Source organism: Hydra viridissima, unplaced genomic scaffold, assembly GCF_058129835.1.
Source record: "Hydra viridissima isolate aposymbiotic clone 2 unplaced genomic scaffold, HvirCarnegie_v1 scaffold_2, whole genome shotgun sequence".
NCBI lineage: Eukaryota > Metazoa > Cnidaria > Hydrozoa > Anthoathecata > Hydridae > Hydra > Hydra viridissima.
This window is the reverse complement of record NW_028324301.1, coordinates 25,731,953-25,750,675: the sequence shown is the minus strand read 5'-3', so window position 1 is coordinate 25,750,675 and position 18,723 is coordinate 25,731,953. Positions and strand designations below refer to the sequence as shown.

The window sequence follows — 18,723 nt, the reverse complement described above, 5'->3', positions numbered from 1 at the left end:
TTTCGGTTTCTTTTTTCTTTTTTTTTTTTTTTTTTCCTTTGTTTCAATTGGGCAGAGTGCTCATTTGAGCAGCCCGCCCATGATCCAAAATTAGGACTTTTCTACGAGATACTTTTCATGGACTGTTGTAATTTCAGCAGACCAACACAGTGACTAGTTGGTAGTGTGTGTTAGTTCCGCTTTCATTCACGGTTGAGCGGACCTGTTCGATTACTCGAACATTGGTCACGTCTGGAACGTGAGAATGCTAGAGTGCGTTTTACTAACAATTTTATCGCTTGTGGCCAGGAAAGCAAAACTTTCCGTTTTTGTCTTTTGCATTCTAAAGGTGCCTTCTTAATAAAACCTCTAACGATTTAGCTTTTAACGTTATGCTTAAAAGAATGCCCGTTTCGATTTCATTTTTTTTTTCTGTTTGTTTTTGTTTTTGTTTTTTTTTTTCAATTCGGCATTTTAAGGGTGCCTTTATAACAAGATCTAACGATATAGCGTTTAATGTTGTGCTCAAAAAAAAAAAAAGTGCCTTTTATATCTCTCAATGGTCTCCAACGATAAAACTGCCGACCAATCGCAACGATTAAACAGCCGACCAATGGCAGCTCAATAGTCTCCAAACATGAAACTGCCGACCAATGGCAGCTCAGTGGTTTGAGAAGTGAGATCATTCGATTTCGTTTTATTATCTCCAGTTTGAACTAGTGCTTGGCTTTTATAAAAATTGTCAAATTTTGCCAAGCAAATCTTATACGAAACGCTACTTTGATGTCAAACCTTCGTTACTCCCTATTCCCTTCTAGCGGAGGGCCGGCTAAAAGCTAGAAAAAAAGAGAGAAGGAAACTTTTTTCTTTTTTTCTTTATCTTTTTTTTTTTTTTTTTTAAGAGGGGTAGGGGTGGGGGGGGGGGGGGGGGAAGGAGTAAGAGAATTACGGGGTTAGGATTGGAGGGGGATGAGGTTACGGTTTGGAAGCCTGGGGACAATGAAAAATTGCGTTCGTATAGTGTCCACGAGGGGCGTCCTTCGGTTGTAACGTGCCGCTAGGTGCACGCGTCTAGTAGTTTCGTTGCATCGACCTAGAGGAGTTCTCCGAAAGGTCTTGCGCTTTGGGCTCGGGCAAACGGCCTGCATCCATTGTAAACACGGTCTCTGCCGTTAGAAAATCGTTAACCAGGCTTTGTGAGCTTTAACAACCATCCCTTTGAGTTTAAAACGAACGTTTCCCCAAAAGCCATTCGAGATGGAGGTACTCACGGAGGTTTGTTACGGTAACAACCCTGTGGTTTGCCATCTTCTTTCTTTCCGCAGCGTCGCAAACGGATCGGCCGGTCTCTTAGGTGACGAAAAAACGTCTGATCTCTCGACTGGAATGCTTAACGTACTAAGATTAGAAGAGTTAGTACTAAGAGTCGCATCTGGCCGCCGTAATTTTCTTCGATGATGTACTTGAAAATTTCGTGACGTCGTTTTCAAAGCTCTAGGGTCGATTTTAACCTTCGACCTTAAAGTCGATTTTAGCCTTCGGTGTGGCTCTGTACAACTTTTGCGGTGAAAAAGCTTGCGCGGAGTCTACAGTTGTATTTAGCCGACAGACGCTGGCAACGCAGAAACAGAATGACTCTTGGGCGGCGCAAACCGAGCGTTCAGCAAATTTCTAGCATTTTACGTCAAAGCGGACAATCTGCACGACAAATAAAGCTAACTTTCTCGTTGCAACAGTTAGTCACTGGACGTTGGACGAGTGTGTACAGCTGTTTTGCGTCGAAAGCCGACCGGTGGTCGGATGCGACTCTTCTTTTCATTCGAAAATCAGAACCTGGCCATCAGTCGTGTATCACCATCGAATGCTTAATGTAGTGATTTCTCGAAACGACAAAAGCTTGTAAAACAAACAGCTTCGCTGTACTGTTGCCTAGTATGTTAACGGATGGCCAGGAACAACCTTGGTCTGTAAAGAATGAGTTCGTTTTTCCATTCGAGGCACTAATTACTGCAGTTTTAAAAGTCACCTAAAGTATAAGCTCATCTCTCCATTCAAGAAAAACAAGCATCAGAGTTTCGGAAAGTTTGCATGCACGACACCACCATCGATGATACTTAAACAAACAGAAAATGAATTGCAAAACAGAACCACTGAATTGCAAAACATAACAACGGACAGCTTGTAAAAAGCATGGTGATGAGCTTCTTCAATCCAATCAAGGAACCAAGCATCACAGTTTCGGCAATGGTGCATGTGCAAATCAGCAAACTGTGATACTTAATCAAACAACTTCACTGTTTTGCTTAGTTTAAGAACGGATGGCTAAGAACAACCTCGTTAGTGAGTATGAAGTCATCTCTTCATTCAAGGAATTAATAATCAGAGTTTTAGAAGTCTCTTACGTGCGATACTACTATCAACGGTACTTAATCAAACAGCCTCTCAGAATGGCCTAGTTTGAGAACGGAAGGCTAGGAACAACCTTAGTAGTGGGTCATCAGTTCAACTTTTCATTCAAGGAATTAAGCATCTAAAATCTGAAAAATAAAAAGAAGAGCTCTTTGTTAGAAGTTCTTATTTTTATTTTTCCTCAACTTCTATTTCTTTTCTTTTTTTCTTTTTTTTTTTTAATGATAGTTTTTCTTTTTTTTTTATCTATTTTGTTCGTTTAAATTAATACAACAGGCGTTTTAGGTCGTTTCTGTAACATTATTTAACACTTTAAATTGTAATAAATATTTGAACTGAAGAAAATCCTTTTCGTAACGTTAAAATGTCATAAGAACATTTCATCTTTACCAAATACGCTTGTAAAAATAGTTTCACTTTTAAAGTTTGTTGTATATGTCTTTTAATTTAGTGAATCGCAATTTGGATTCTCTTAGGCGCACATCTACTTTAGTTGCTTTTTCTTAAAGAAAGGTCACCAGAGTTATCTTACACAGCTCCTGCAGCATAATCTTTAACAAAATACTCTTTTGAAAAGTTTTACATTGAAATAAACAAAAGCCATTTGCGTAAATAGAGATAAATTAGAGAATAAAAAGTGCATAAACGCCTCGCTACTTTGATGAAGAAGAAACGGATGACTAGATGCAACTTTTTAATTTCGCGTGCTATCTCTTTCGATTAAGGTACTTTTTGAATATTTTTTCAAAGAAATGTTAGCGTAGTTTTCCTTTTTTAAATTTAAATCATGTTTAAAGGAGTTTTTGAATGTTTTTTCAAAGAAATGTTAGCGTAGTTTTCATCTATTAAATCTAAATCATGTTTAAAGGTAGTTTTCGAATATTTTTTCAAAGAAAAGTTAGCGTAGGTTTCCTCTTTTAGATCTAGCTTATGTTTAAGGTAGTTTTTGAGTATTTTTTCAAAGAAAAGTTAGCGTAGTTTTCCTCTTTTAGATCTAGCTTATGTTTAAGGTAGTTTTTGAGTATTTTTTCAAAGAAAAGTTAGCATAGTTTTCCTCTTTTGGATATAGCTTATGTTTAAGGTAGTTTTTAAATATTTTTTTAAAGAAAAGTTAGCGTAGTTTTCCTCCTTTAGATCTAGCTTTATAATTCAGGTAGTTTTTGAATATTTTTTCAAATAAAAATTAGCAAAGTTTAGCTTATTTAGCATGACATCACAAAATACTAAACTCAAAAAGGCAAGATAAAGTATAAGATAAACGTAAAATAAGATATAGATGAAACAAATGTTAGGCTGCATAAAATCTAAAACTGCATTGCCTATCATAAACACAAACGTCTAGTAAGAGCTTTTAAAGTTCGTTCTTTTCGTCTTTTAATTTGGTGAATCGCGATTTGAATTTTCTAAAGCGCACATGCCTCTCAGTTGCTTTTTCTTAAGGAAAGGTCACCAGAGTTTTTTTACGCAGCTCCTGCAGCATAATCTTTAACAAAATACTCTTTTGTATATCATTACACAGAAATAAACAAAAACCATTTGCGTAAACAGAGATAAATTAGAACTCAAAAGTGCATAAAAAGCCTCGCTACTTTGCTATAGAAGAAGTGGATGACTAGATACAACTTTGTAAATTCGTGTACTACCTCGATGGATTAAGGTATTTTTCGAAAGTTTTTTTAAAGCAAAAATAGCGCAGTCTTCCTCTTTTAAATCTACCTTATGTCTAAGGCAGTTTTTGAATAGATTTTCAAAGAAAGGTTAGCGTAGTTTTCCACTTTTAAGTTTAGCTTATGTAGCTTGACAAAACAACACACAAAAAGACAAGATAAAATATCAGATAAACGTAAAATAAAATATAAATGAAACTAAAGTTAGGCTGCATAAAAAACAAACAACTTAATAATCTACTAGACATGTTTAAGTTGAATTAAGTAAAGTCCTTTGCGCAAATTTGGGTAAATAAGAGATTAAAAGTCCATAAAAAGCCTCGATACTTTGCTGAAGAAGAAGATGACTATATGCAACTTTTTAAAATCGTGAGCTATCTATATCGATTTAGGTCCTTTTTGAGTACTTTTTCAATGAGAAGTTAGCGCAGTTTTCCTCTTTTAAGATTGGATCATGAAGCTTGACATAACAAAACACAAAACTAACAAAGGCAAGACAAAATATAAGGTAAACGCAATATAAAATATAGATGAAATTAAAGTTAGGCTGCATAAAATAAACGGGTAACAATACTCTTCTATGTATATTTACATTGAGTTAAATAAAATCCTTTGCGCAAATATAGGTATGTTAGAGAGTAAAAGTGCATAAAAAGCCTCGCTACATTGCTGTAGAAGAAGTGGATGACTAGATACAAACTTTTAAATTTGTGTGCTGTCTCTATCGAATAAGGTAGTTTTCGAAAGTTTTTTCAAAGCAAAAATAGCGCAGTGTTCCTCTTTTAAATTTAGATTATCTCAAAGGTAGATTTTGAATAGTTTTTCAAAGAAAGGTTAGCGTAGCTTTCCTCTTTTAAGTTTAGCTTATGTAGCTTGACATCACAAAACACAAAGCTCAAAAAGACAAAATAAAATATAAGATAAACGTGAAATAAAATACAGATGAAGCTAAAGTTAGACTGCATAAAAAACCAACAACATAATAATCTACTAGGTATGTTTACATTAAATTAAATAAAATCCTATGCGCAAATATAGGTATGTTAGAGAGAAAAAGCCTCGCTACTTTGTTAAAGGTAGTTTTTGAATAGTTTTTCAAAGAAAGGTTAGCGTAGTTTTCCTCTTTAAAGTTTAGTTTATGTAGCTTGATATCACAAAACACAAAACTCAAAAAAGAAAAGTAAGATAAAAGTTAATCGTAAAATAAAATATAGGTGAAATAATTGTTAGGCTGCATAAAAGAAAAAAAAAATCATAGCATAATAATCTTCTATATATGCTTGGATTGAATTAAATGAATTCCTTTGCGTAAATATAAGCAAACTAGTGAGAAAAAGTGCATAAAAAGCATCGCTACTTTGCTGCAGAAGAAGTGGATGACTATATGCAACTTTTTAAAATTGTGTGCTATCTCTATCGATTAAGGTGGTTTTCGAAAGTTTTTTCAAAGCAAAAATAGCGTAGTTTTCCTCTTTTAAATCTAGCTTTTGTCTAGGGTAGTTTATGAATAGATTTTCAAAGAAAGGTTAGCGTAGCATTCCTCTTTTAAGTTTAGCTTAAAATTCTTGGCATCACAAAACACAAAACTCAAAAAGATAAGATAAAATATAAGATAAACCTAAAACATAATATAAATGAAACTAAAGATAAGCTGCATAAAAAACTAACAACATAATAATCTACTAGGCATGTTTAAATTGAATTATATAAAATCCTTTGCGCAAATATAGGTATGTTAGTAAAAAAGCATTAAAAGCCTCGCAACTTTGTTAAAGGTAGATTTTGAATAGTTTTTCAAAGAAAGGTTAGCGTAGTTTTCCTCTTTTATGTTTAGATTATGTAGCTTGACATCACAAAACACAAAGCTCAAAAAGACAAAATAAAATATAAGATAAACGTAAAATATAGATGAAACAAAGTTTACACTGCATAATAAACAAACAACATAATTATCTACTAGGCATGTTTAAGTTGAACTAAATAAATTCCTTTGCGCAAATATGGGAAAGTTAGACAGTAAAAATCCATAAAAAGCCTCGATACTTTGCTGAAGAAGATGACTATATGCAACTTTTTAAAATCGTGAGCTATCTATATCGATTTAGGTCCTTTTTGAGTACTTTTTCAATGGAAAGTTAGCGCAGTTTTCCTCTTTTAAGATTAGATTATGAAGCTTGACATAATAAAACACAAAACTAACAAAGGCAAGATAAAATATAAGGTAGTTTTCGAATGTTTTTTCAAAGCAAAATTAGCGTAGTGTTCCTCTTTTAAATCTAGATTATCTCAAAGGTAGATTTTGAATAGTTTTTCAAAGAAAAGTTAGCGTAGCTTTCCTCTTTTAACATTAGCTTATGTAGCTTGACATCACAGAACACAAAAACATAAAATAAAATATAAGACAAATAGATGTAGCTAAAGTTAGGCTGCATAAAAAACCAACAACATAAAATATCTACTAGGCATGTTTAAATTGAATTAAATAAAACCCTTTGCGCAAAAATAGAGAGTAAAATGCATAATGTTAGAGAGTAAAAGTGCATAGAAAGCCTCGCTACTTTGCTGTAGAAGAAGTGGATGACTAGATACACTTTTTTAAACTTGTGTGCTATCTCTATCGAATAAGGTAGTTTTCGAGAGTTTTTTCAAAGCAAAATTAGCGTAGTGTTCCTCTTTTAAATCTAGATTATCTCAAAAATAGATTTCGAATAGTTTTTCAAAGAAAGGTTAGCGTAGCTTTCCTCTTTTAACATTAGCTTATGTAGCTTGACATCACAGAACACAAAAAGATAAAATAAAATATAAGACAAACGTAAAATGAAAAATAGATGTAGCTTAAGTTAGACTGCATAAAAAACCAACAACATAATAATCTAACAGGTATGTTTAAGTTGAATTAAATAAAACCCTCTGCGCAAATATAGGTATGCTAGAGAGTAAAAAGGCATAAAAAGCCTCGCTACTTTGTTAAAGGTAGTTTTTGAATAGTTTTTCAAAGACAGGTTAGCGTAAATTTCCTCTTTAAAGTTTAGCTTATGTAGCTTGACATCACAAAATATAAAACTCAAAAAGACAAGATAAAATATAAGATAAACGCAAAATAAAATATAGATGAAACTAAAGTTAGGCTGCATAAAAAACCAACAACATAATAATCTACTAGGCATGTTTAAATTGAAATAAATAAAATCGTTTGCGCAAAAATAGCTATGTTAGAGAGTAAAAGTGCATAGAAAGCCTCGCTACTTTGGTGTAAAAGAAGTGGATCACTAGATACAACATTTTAAAATCGTGTGCTATCTCTATCGATTAAGGTGGTTTTCGAAAGTTTTTTCAAAGCAAAAATAGCGTAGTCTTCCTCTTTTAAATCTAGATTATGTCTAAGGTAGTTTTTGAACAGTTTTTCAAAGAAAGGTTAGCGTAGCTTTCCTCTTTTAACATTAGCTTATGTAGCTTGACATCACAAAACACAAAACTCAAAAAGACAAAATAAAATATAAGATAAACGTAAAATAAAATGTAGATGAAGCTAAAGTTAGGCTGCATGAAATAAACGGGTAACAATATTTTTCTATGTATGTTTACATTGAGTTATATAAAATCCTCTGCGCAAATATAGGTATGTTAGAGAGTAAAAGTGCATAAAAAGCCTCGCTACTTTGTTAAAGGTTGTTTTTGAATAGTTTTTCAAAAAAAGGTTAGCGTAGTTTTCCTCTTTTAACATTAGCTTATGTAGCTTGACATCACAAAGCACAAAACTCAAAAAGACAAAATAAAATATAAGATAAACGTAAAATAAAATACAGATGAAGCTAAAGTTAGGCTGCATAAAATAAACGGGTAACAATATTTTTCTATGTATGTTTACATTGAGTTAAATAAAATCCTCTGCGCAAATATAGGTATGTTAGAGAGTAAAAGTGCATAAAAAGCCTCGCTACTTTGTTAAAGGTAGTTTTTGAATAGTTTTTCAAAAAAAAGGTCTTTAAAGTTTAGCTTATGTAGCTTGACATCACAAAACACAAAACTCAAAAAGACAAGATAAAATATAAGATAAACGCAAAACAAAATATAGATGAAACTAAAGTTAGGCTGCATATAAAACCAACAACATAATATTCTACTAGCCTAGTTTTCCTCTTTTAAGTTTAGATTATGTAGCTTGACATCACAAAACGCAAAAAGGCAAGACAAAATACAAGGTAAACGTAAAATAAAGTAGAAGTGAAACAAAAGATAGGTTGCATAAATACAAAAACTGCATTGCCAAAAATAGAATTTGTTGTCTAGAAAGACTTTTTAAAGTTTGTTTCTTTCGTCTATTGACTTAGTGAATCGCGATCTGGTTTTTCTTAGGCGCGCTTGTTTCTTAGTTGTTTTTTTTTGTAAAGAAAGTTTATTCAGACGTTTTTTTTTACGCAACTCCTTTAACATTATTTTTAACAAAGTATTCTTTTATACGTGTTTACATTGAAATAAAACCCTTTGCGTAAATAGAGATAAATTAGAGAGCAAAAGCCTCACTACTTTGCAGAAGAAGAATTGGATGGCAAGATACAACTTTTTAAATTCGTGTGCTTTCTCTTTTAAGGTACTTTTTGAATATTTTTTCAAAGAAAAGTTAGCGTAGTTTTCCTCTTTTAAGTTTAGCTTACGCAGCTTGACATCACAAAACGCAAAAACCAATAAGGCATGATAAAATACAAGATAAACGTAAAATAAAATAGAAGTGAAACAAAAGTTAGACACCATAAAAAAAAAACAAACAAAAAAAAAAACATAATATACTTCTATGTATGTTTACATTGAACTTAATAAAATCCTTTGTGTAAATATATGAAAAAATAGAGAGTAAGAGTTCATAAAAAAAGCCTCGCTATTTTGCTGAAGAAGAAATGGATGTCTAGATCTTTTAAAATAAGGAACTTTTTGATTTCTTTTTCCGAAAAATGGTTGGAGCAGTTTTCCTTTTTTAAATTTCACTTATGCAGTTTAACATCACAGAAAATATTAATTTGCTTTTTAACAAACTCTTAAAAACATCAGAAGTAATTCTAAATGCAACTCTATTAAAAGTGTTAACAGAATAACAAAACGACTTTTTTTTTTTTTTAAAGATAAAAAAAGTTTGAACTATCTTTAAATAAGAAATGTGAGAACAGTTTAACAGAACTTCTTGTTTATTATGTATTTAGCGAAACAGATAAATATATTTGCAAAAGCATAGAGAAAACAAACTACACAAAAGGCCCATCTTTATTGCCAAACTGAACAAACTTTTCTAAACTACATAAATGGTCTCACTATATTGCCATATTGAACAAACTTTTCTAAACTACCCTCTTTTTGAATTTTTAGCTTCATGTTTTTAATTTTGTCTTTAATATGGCTTCGGTAGGAGTACTTTTGCAAGACATGAATGAGCTTGTCACTGCTATGATTTGCCAAGATGCCAAGGTAATCTTTGTACGAGCAACTTGAGCTTACATCTGTAAACACGTCTTGCAAGATGTATGCCAACACTAAAGCTGCACATCGAGGAAAACTTCTGGTGTTGAACCATTCGTTGTGGCCAGGGCAAGCATTCAGCTTTTCAACTATTTCATCTAAAATTTTACAAACTCAAGTCATAACACAAAGAGATTAAATCGAATATTCATTTGGTTCTGAAGCATGACAAGATTAATTTTGTTTTTTTATTTGTTTTTTTTGTTGACCTTATTGTTTGCACTGATAGCAATAACTGGTTTTTGAAAGATTACCTAATTGGCATTGGCTAACTTCTGCTTTGTTTTCCTTTGTTCTTGGCTGAGTTGATCCTGAAATAAAATAAAACCATGTTCATTTTTCTAATTCATAAAAAAACCATCAACAGTTTCTAAGTGTTAGAGATAATAACAAGCTGTGCATGATTTCTAACGGTGATGTTTCTAACTTCATCATTAGAAATCGGGTAGACACAACTTTCTAAAAGTGCACTTAGCAATGATGGCTAGTTTTTATTAACAGTTAACCATCTGAAATTGTGCAAGAAGAGGTTTGTGTTTATATATGTTTGTATAAATTAGGTTTTACATTACCGATGTGTTCTTGAGTAAAAGATGGCATTTCCAACTTGATTTTTTTTCTTCTTGGATCTTTTACTTCTAAAACATAATCAGTTTTAGTATCATTCACTTGTGTAAACATTTAAGCAATCACAGAATTAGTCCTGCAACAAATACATACACACTTCTGTGTTGTTTTTTTTGTTTTTTTTTTTGTTTTTTTTATTGTTTTTCTTTTTTTTTTTTTTTTTTACAGCTTTAACAATAACAATAGGGCAAGGAGTTAATTTGGGCATTTTTATTTTTTGAAAGCGTGTTGAGATTTGCATAAAAATCAAAAATCAAAAAGAATTTACCTCTGGATGTACAAGCAAGACTTTGGCTAAATAGACTACCAACAGATTGAACAGCACCAGGTGAGGGCTGTTTTTCAAGAACAGTACCAGCCTGTTGGACTGGAACAGCTGAAAGAAACAAACTGGGTTTGGCCATCGTTTGCTGACGAGCAACAAGATTAGGAGCCAGAGGAACAGAAAAGACCTCTTTTGAAGGATTAAAAACAACTTGCAGAGAAGGAGCAACATGAACAGGTTTGGCAACCACTTGCTTATGAGCAGGTTCAAGAAGAGCAGGTTCAAGAAGAGCAGGTTCAAGAAGAGCAGCTTCAGGAGGAGCATGGAAAACACGTGTGACAGCCATAAGATTATCTTGCTGTGAAGCAACATTAGACACTGTTTCCAGCAGAACAGAAAAGACCTCTTTTGAAGGACTGAAAGCAACTTGTTGAGCAGGAGCAGCAGAAACAGGTTTGGCAACCACTTGCTCACTAAAGTAAACTGGAGAAAGTTGTGCATGGTGTTCAATAAAATCCGGTTCATCAGGAAATAATGTTAATGCAAGAGGAGAACAAGCTGTGCCAACAGGAACAGCTAGAGTCTGATCTACATCCATACAAACAGCTTGTTCATTAGGAACTAGTTGTGCAAGAGCAGAGGATAGTTCAAGAACTGGACCAGCGATTGTTTGTTCAGAAGGAACAGACGAAACAGGAGTTGAGCTAGGTTCACACAAGAAATCTACAACATGTTCGTTGCTGTCCTCTAAAGGAGCATTGTTTTCTACAGCTGGAGAAAATGGAACCACTGTGGTACAACCGAAAGTAGCAGCACATTCTTCAGAGTCAGAACCGGAGTCTGAATCTTCCTCAAAAATGTCCTCAACATCATGAAAACCGTACTCCTCTGCATTAGTTCGGAGCCAGTCCATCACATCCTTCTCCTCCTTTGGTGGTCTCTCAGACTTTTCAACAGTCAAAGACTCTATGACTCCGAAGGACTGTCCGATGCCCAGGGCAAAGCGCAACTCCTCTGCAGCGTTCCACTGGGACACATAAAAGCTATCCATTGTGTGTCTGCTGTGCTTCATGTAGAGTGTAGCAAACCGCTCGCGATCTTCTTTGCTGTTGTTGGCAAAGTAAGTGGCTATCGAACCGCGAATGCAAGTGGGAGTAAGACGCTTCATGGGAATGTTTACTTGGCTTTTTCTGAAGCAGGACGTCAGGCTAGAGGTGATAGCAGAGGAACCCATCTGGTAAACAGGCACTCTAGTTGCACCTAGTGTCACACCTTCGTCTTTGTTGGCTCTCACCGAAGGAAAAAGGGGCCTGTAGCAGTCGCTCAACTCCAAAACAGTCTTGGTGTCTGCAGCCATGTAGTGAGAGTCGTTGACAAGAAGGTCTCTGTATCTCAGCAAATAAATATCGATCAACACTTTCAAGTCGTTCGGCACTAGAATGTTTTTGGCTCCGTACTTGTATGCTGTTTTGTAGCGCTCTTGCACAATGCAATATCCACACTCACTCTTCTCAGCAGCCATGTAGTCTCTAATGTTTAAAAGAGCAATGTTAGATTTTCTTAAACTGTTAATTACAGTGACAGAGAGCAGAAGATGGTTTCGTAGAGACACAGCATTGTCTCTAGTCAGCGGAAGAGACGCCTTTCTAATCGATTCCACTAAGTCTCTTACGTATGCAGACTTGCCATATTCGGTCAGCAAACTGACATTGATGATGTTGATGCTTTTTCTTCTTTTCACAAGGCTCCTCCTCAAAGAACGAAAGGGCCTCAGCACTTTTCGCAACTCATCCACCTTGCAGCGCAAACGTCGGATGGCCTCATGAGAAAGTCCGAAATAGACGTTTCTGGCTTCACTGAAACGAAACAGGAGACAAAGGGAGACGAGGCGGTTGTACAACGTGTGACAAGACATGGCTTTTGTTTGGTCAAGTTCACTCAGCTTGGAATTGAGCTGAATTTTCTTAAAGTGCAAGGAGAAGTATCTATCCTCCAAAACATTGGAATTGGTGAGGGCGTTTGGGTGCAGCGTCAACGTGCTGTCACAACAAGTCAATATTTCCACAACTGCATTTTTGTAGATCTTTGCTTGTGACCAAGTGTTGTTGTTGGCTACCACAAGCCACTTTTCAAAGTCTCTGAAGAGCTCATCTGCTGACTGGTAATAAAAGTGAAAAGCATCTTTGTCCAGCTGAAACAAGAGTCTCTTTTCTTCGGTCAAGACATAGGAGCTGGAAACCAAGTGCTCTAAGGAATCGAAATCAGAGTCAAGGACGGATTCGGTGTTCAGCTCTTTGTTTTCTACAGAGGTGCATTGGTTTGCAGAAGGAGCCTCGGACGAACCAGCAACTGGTGAGGGCAAGCTTAAAAGAGGATCAGAGGAAAGAACCGGAGAAGAAAAAGAGGAGGAAGGCCCAGGAGCAGAGGATGCAGAGCCTGATGCAGACGCTTGTTCAGCTACTGGCTTAATACCAAAGAAGGCAGGTCGAATAAATTGAGGGACATAGAGCTTCTCGTTGTCGTATCGCTTTGCCTCTGCAATCTTTTGTTTGATCATCTTGGAATCGTAGAAATGAGTCTCTTTCAAGTGTATGTCCAGTCGGTCGTAATACTTCCAACATTGCAAACAGGGGTAAGGTTTTGGACAGCCGGACTTGCGTTCGAGACGAGCATGCTGAAACTTCCTGACCATTGCAGAGTAAAAGATGGAAGCTTCATCCAAAGTCCAAGAATGATCTTTTTTAGTCAAGTGTCTTTTAATGCTTGTGGACGAATGTTTGCACAAAGGCATCGGACAGCTAACAGCGTACCTCTTCTTGGTACCATAGAAAGGTACAACCCTGTTTACGGAGCCACACGCTGCAACTAATGCGGCCCTGACTTTGTTTTTGAGCTTTAAGTCTCTCTGTTCTTGTGACTGCTTTCTTTTCTTTTTTTTTGCTTTAGAGTTTGGAGAAGAAGCAACAACAGAGTTGTTTTCTTGTGAAGAAGACATGTTCAGGTGTTTGTTTGCAACGGTTTTTGCTAAAAAAAGGAAACCAGTCAGTGAGAGTTTTTTTCTTCTGCCTGCATCCAATCCTGGAATGTTTACAACTGCAGGGAAGAGCTGTGTTTTTTCGAATCCTCTGCAAAAGAGAAAAAAAGAAAGAAAAGAGAGCAACAAGAAGAAACAAAGTTTCCACTAGCAAATGAAAAAGAATGAGAGCAACTAGCATTACATGCATGGTGGCAGCAGTGATTGCTATTATGAGAAGGAGAATGAGAAAAAAAAAAAGAAAAAGAAAAGAAACAAATAAATAAAGAGATGGAGTTTGAGAGGATCTCGCAACCATATGACTCAAAGAAAGAAACTGTGTTGAAAAAAGGCAAGAGAGGGCAAATAGAACTTGCTAACAAGGACAAATGACAGACATAACTACAACAGTAACAACTCTCATTGCAAGCATAATAACAACAGCATCAGCATCACTGACTCAGAGAGTGTTGACATAACAAAAAAGAAAACAAAAGTACAAGCCAAGTGGGGGAACATTAACAAACACTCATTGCAACTATAACAACAACAACAACAGCAACAGCATCACTGACTCAGAGGGTATTGATAAAAAAAAACAAGCAAAACAAAAACAAACAAAAAAACAAATAAAAAAACAAAACAAGCAAATTGGGTGAACAGTAACAACTCTCATTGCAAGCATAATAACAACAACAGCATCAGCATCAGCATCACTGACTCAGAGAGTGTTGACAAAATAAAATAGACAATAAGCAAGCAAAGTGGGTGAACAGTAACAACTCTCACTGCAAGCATAATAACAACAACAGCATCAGCATCAGCATCACTGACTCAGAGAGTGTTGATAAAATAAAACAGATTATAAACAAACAAAGTGGGTGAACAGTAACAGCTCTCATTGAAAGCATAATAACAACAACAGCATCAGCAACAGCATCACTAACTCAGAGGATATATAAAAAAACAAACAAACAAACAAACAAAACAAAAACAAAAAAAAACAAGCAAAGTGGCTGAACAGTAACAGCTATCATTGCAAGTAAAATAACAACAACAGCATCAGCAACATCATCACTGACTCAGAGAGTGGTGATAAAATAAAACAGATTAAAAAACAAGCAAAGTGGCTAAACAGTAACAACTATAAATACAAGTAAAATGACAAAAGCAGCAACAGCATCACTAACTCGCAGGGTGTTGATAAAAAAAAAAAGCAACAAACAAACAAAGCAAGCAAAGTGGGTGAACATTAACACTCATTGCAACTATAATAACACCAACAGCAACAGCATCAGTGACTCAAAGGGTGTTGATAAACAAAAACAAAGGCACAAACAAAACAAGCAGAGTGGGGGAACATTAACAACACTTATTGCAAGCATAATAACAACAACAGCATCAGCATCTCTGACTCAGAGAGTGTTGATAAAATAAAATAGATTATAAACATGCCAAGTTTGTGAACATTAACAAACACTCATTGCAACTATAACAACGACTACAGCAACAGCATCACTTACTCAGAGAGTGTTGAGAAAAAAAACAACAAAAAAAACAAAAACAAAACAAAACAGAAAACAGAAGTACAAGCCAAGTGGGGGAACATTAACAAACACTCATTGCAACTAAAACAACAACAACAGCAACAGCATCACTTGCTCAGAGGATATTGATAAAAAAAACAAACAAACAAACAAACAAAACAAGCAAAGTGGCTGAACAGTAACAGCTATCATTGCAAGTAAAATAACAACAACAGCATCAGCAACATCATCACTGACTCAGAGAGTGGTGATAAAATAAAACAGATTAAAAAACAAGCAAAGTGGCTGAACAGTAACAACTATAAATACAAGTAAAATGACAAAAGCAGCAACAGCATCACTAACTCGCAGGGTGTTGATAAAAAAAAAAGCAACAAACAAACAAAGCAAGCAAAGTGGGTGAACATTAACACTCATTGCAACTATAATAACACCAACAGCAACAGCATCAGTGACTCAAAGGGTGTTGATAAACAAAAACAAAGGCACAAACAAAACAAGCAGAGTGGGTGAACATTAACAACACTTATTGCAAGCATAATAACAACAACAGCATCAGCATCACTGACTCAGAGAGTGTTGATAAAATAAAATAGATTATAAACATGCCAAGTTTGTGAACATTAACAAACACTCATTGCAACTATAACAACAACAACAGCAACAGCATCACTTGCTCAGAGGATATTGATAAAAAAAACAAACAAACAAACAAACAAAACAAGCAAAGTGGCTGAACAGTAACAGCTATCATTGCAAGTAAAATAACAACAACAGCATCAGCAACATCATCACTGACTCAGAGTGTGGTGATAAAATAAAACAGATTAAAAAACAAGCAAAGTGGCTGAACAGTAACAACTATAAATACAAGTAAAATGACAAAAGCAGCAACAGCATCACTAACTCGCAGGGTGTTGATAAAAAAAAAAGCAACAAACAAATAAAGCAAGCAAAGTGGGTGAACATTAACACTCATTGCAACTATAATAACACCAACAGCAACAGCATCAGTGACTCAAAGGGTGTTGATAAAGAAAAACAAAAGCACAAACAAAACAAGCAAAGTGGGTGAACATTAACAACACTTATTGCAAGCACAATAACAACAACAGCATCAGCATCACTGACTCAGAGAGTGTTGATAAAACAAAATAGATTATAAACAAGCCAAGTTGGTGAACATTAACAAACACTCATTGCAACTGTAATAAGAACAACAGCAACAGCATCACTGACACAAAGGGTGTTGATAAACAAAAACAAAAACACAAGCAAAGTGGGTGAACATTAACAACACTCATTGCAACTATAACAACAACAACAGCAACAGCATCACTGGCTCAAAGGGTGTTGATAAAATAAAGAAACAAAAACAAAACAAGCAAAGTGGGTGAACAGTAACAACTCCCATTGCAAGCATAATAACGACAACAGCAACAGCAACACCATCACTGACTCAGAGAGTGTTGATAAAATAAAATAGATTATAAACAAGCCAAGTGGGGGAACATTAACAAACACTCATTGCAACTGTAACAACAACAACAGCAACAGCATCACTTACTCAGAGAGTGTTTATAAATAAAACAAAAAACAAAAACAAGAAACAAAAATACAAGCCAAGTGGGTGATTACTAACAGCGCTAACAGCAGCAACAACAGTGTCTTTAGAAACAACAAACAAGTACAACAGCAACAACTGCTTTTACAGAGTATAACAATAACAACAACATGGCACTAACAACAACAAAAGGGTTGGAATAAAAACCTGTAGGCAAAAGGAGAGCTGCATTCAGACAAGATCGATTACAAAGAGGCTCTTCTTTAGGACAGAGGAGAAACTGCTTTTGAGGGACAGAGGGACTTTTGTTGTTGTTGTTGTTGTTGTGCAGAAACCAACAAACTTTTATTGAACCGAATATAACCGAATATAACCGAAAGTCTTGTTTGCTTCTGTTTTGTGCCATCAAGAAGGGAAAACAAAACATCACAAAACAAACGAAGCAAACGAAACAAACAAACAAACGAACGAAACAAACAAAAAAACGATTAAATAAATAAACAAACAAACGAAACAAACAAACAAACAAAAACAAATAGGAAAAACAGAAAACGCAGTACCGAAACCTCGCCATTTTTATCCTTCCTCGAGCTTTCTTTGGGCGCCAAAGACCGAGAAAGTTGAGCAAACGTGACGTTGAGGGGGGGGGGGGGGGTACTTAAGGCCAGCAGACCGACCAATGGCAAGCTTAGGAGAGACCCACGTGAATGTTACATTTTCTTTCTATGTACGCTGAATCCGCTCAAAGTCTGGAATTTCCAGCATTCACGTGTCATCACTCCAGCCACCAGATTGGCCCACACTTTGCACACTTTCAAGACTAGAACTTCACTTAATCACAAATTGAGCCAAAAAAAAACTAAGTCTCGCATGGCGACAACTTTTCCAAAAGCAAACAAAGGCAAACAAAGGCAAACGAAGGCAAACGAAGAAAAAACAAAAACAAGTAAACAAAAACAAAACCGAAAAGGGAGAGAGAGAGCAAGTCGACTCATTTCTTTCGACTGCCTTAAACGAGAAGTCTAAAACGTTTAAAAGTTGAAAACTAAGTTTTTTAAATGAACTGCACCGAAAAAACTTTACGACAGTTTAGCTGGTTAAAAACGCAGAGGAAAATATTTTATAAAATTTAAGCGTTCTAAAGATGTCCATTTTTGTTTTTGTTTTTTTTTTATTTTGGTTTGTTTCTGGTTTGCTTCTTTTTTTTTTTTTAAATTCTAGCGATCGAGCATATTTGAACGGTTTCATCAACCTGTTGGCGCACGTGCTCGAGAGCTAGAACTTTGATTGCTTTTGTTGTTGAGAATTGAGAATGTCCGAGCAGGTTTTTTTATCGATTTCATCGCTTGTGGCGAGGCAAAAATCAAAACGCTTTTTGGACGAAAGAAAGGAGATTAAAAGGAAAAAAGAGAAGAAAAAAAAAACAAAAAAATAGGTTATGTGTCATAAACATTTATTTTCTCACGCGATGACGTCTAGTTTTGTTAGAGTAATTAAAATATGGTATCAAGTTTGTAATTTCTATCTTATTTTTAGTTACGGATAATTGCCAATTATGTCACGTTTAGTATACACAACGCTGTTTTCTTAATAGCAATATGATACAAACAAGTTATAAAAAAAAAAAGCGTTCGCTCGATCTTCCTTAGTCAGTTGAACAAAAAGAAATTTTCACAACATATGATTGATTTGGTTGTCCTAGCAAGCTGTTTTAGCAAACGACTAGAGGTTGCAACTGTTGTTCATTGAAAACGAAAAATCTAGCGTCAGCAAGAAATTTTTGAATACATAATGTACACAAAAGTGGCACTAACAAATGAAAATGTAAAAAAAAATGTTTACCTTGATGCCAGACTCGCAGAGATGTTGTCGCTCGTTGCTATCGACTGCGAACAGCTTTGTTGTTTTTCGAAGTGCCTCTTCACTCTACTTATAGCCGAAGTTTTGGCTTCGAAAAAAAATACGAACGTCGTTAAGCTCAACGAGCTGCTTTAATTGTTGTTCGTGCGAAAACGAAATGCTTAAACGGATAAAAGTGTTGGCGTAATTACACTTTTCGACCGCGATGCAGTTTGTCAACAACTCTAGCGTACTTTTTTGGCTCGTGGAGCAAAAAAGCCTCATGATAATAGCAAAGGCTTAAA

At 35.2% G+C, this 18,723-nt stretch overlaps 1 protein-coding gene across 2 annotated transcripts; it reads right to left on the bottom strand.

Annotated features, from left to right (window-relative positions):
* Positions 1 to 9,295: 9,295 nt before the first annotated feature.
* Positions 9,296 to 17,211, bottom strand: LOC149892618 (uncharacterized). 2 transcript variants are annotated; one of them, XM_090077601.1, is made up of 5 exons: positions 17,140 to 17,211; positions 10,459 to 13,479; positions 10,136 to 10,201; positions 9,818 to 9,874; positions 9,296 to 9,661 (listed from the first exon to the last, which is right to left on the bottom strand). In XM_090077601.1, the coding sequence occupies exons 2-5, from the start codon at positions 13,448 to 13,450 to the stop codon at positions 9,342 to 9,344; spliced, it is 3,435 nt and encodes a 1,144-aa protein (XP_089933727.1). In that variant the 5' UTR covers positions 13,451 to 13,479; positions 17,140 to 17,211; the 3' UTR covers positions 9,296 to 9,341. The 2 variants fall into 2 exon arrangements, with proteins under 2 accessions (XP_089933727.1, XP_089933726.1); XM_090077600.1 differs by having other exon boundaries at positions 10,459 to 17,205.
* Positions 17,212 to 18,723: the final 1,512 nt, after the last annotated feature.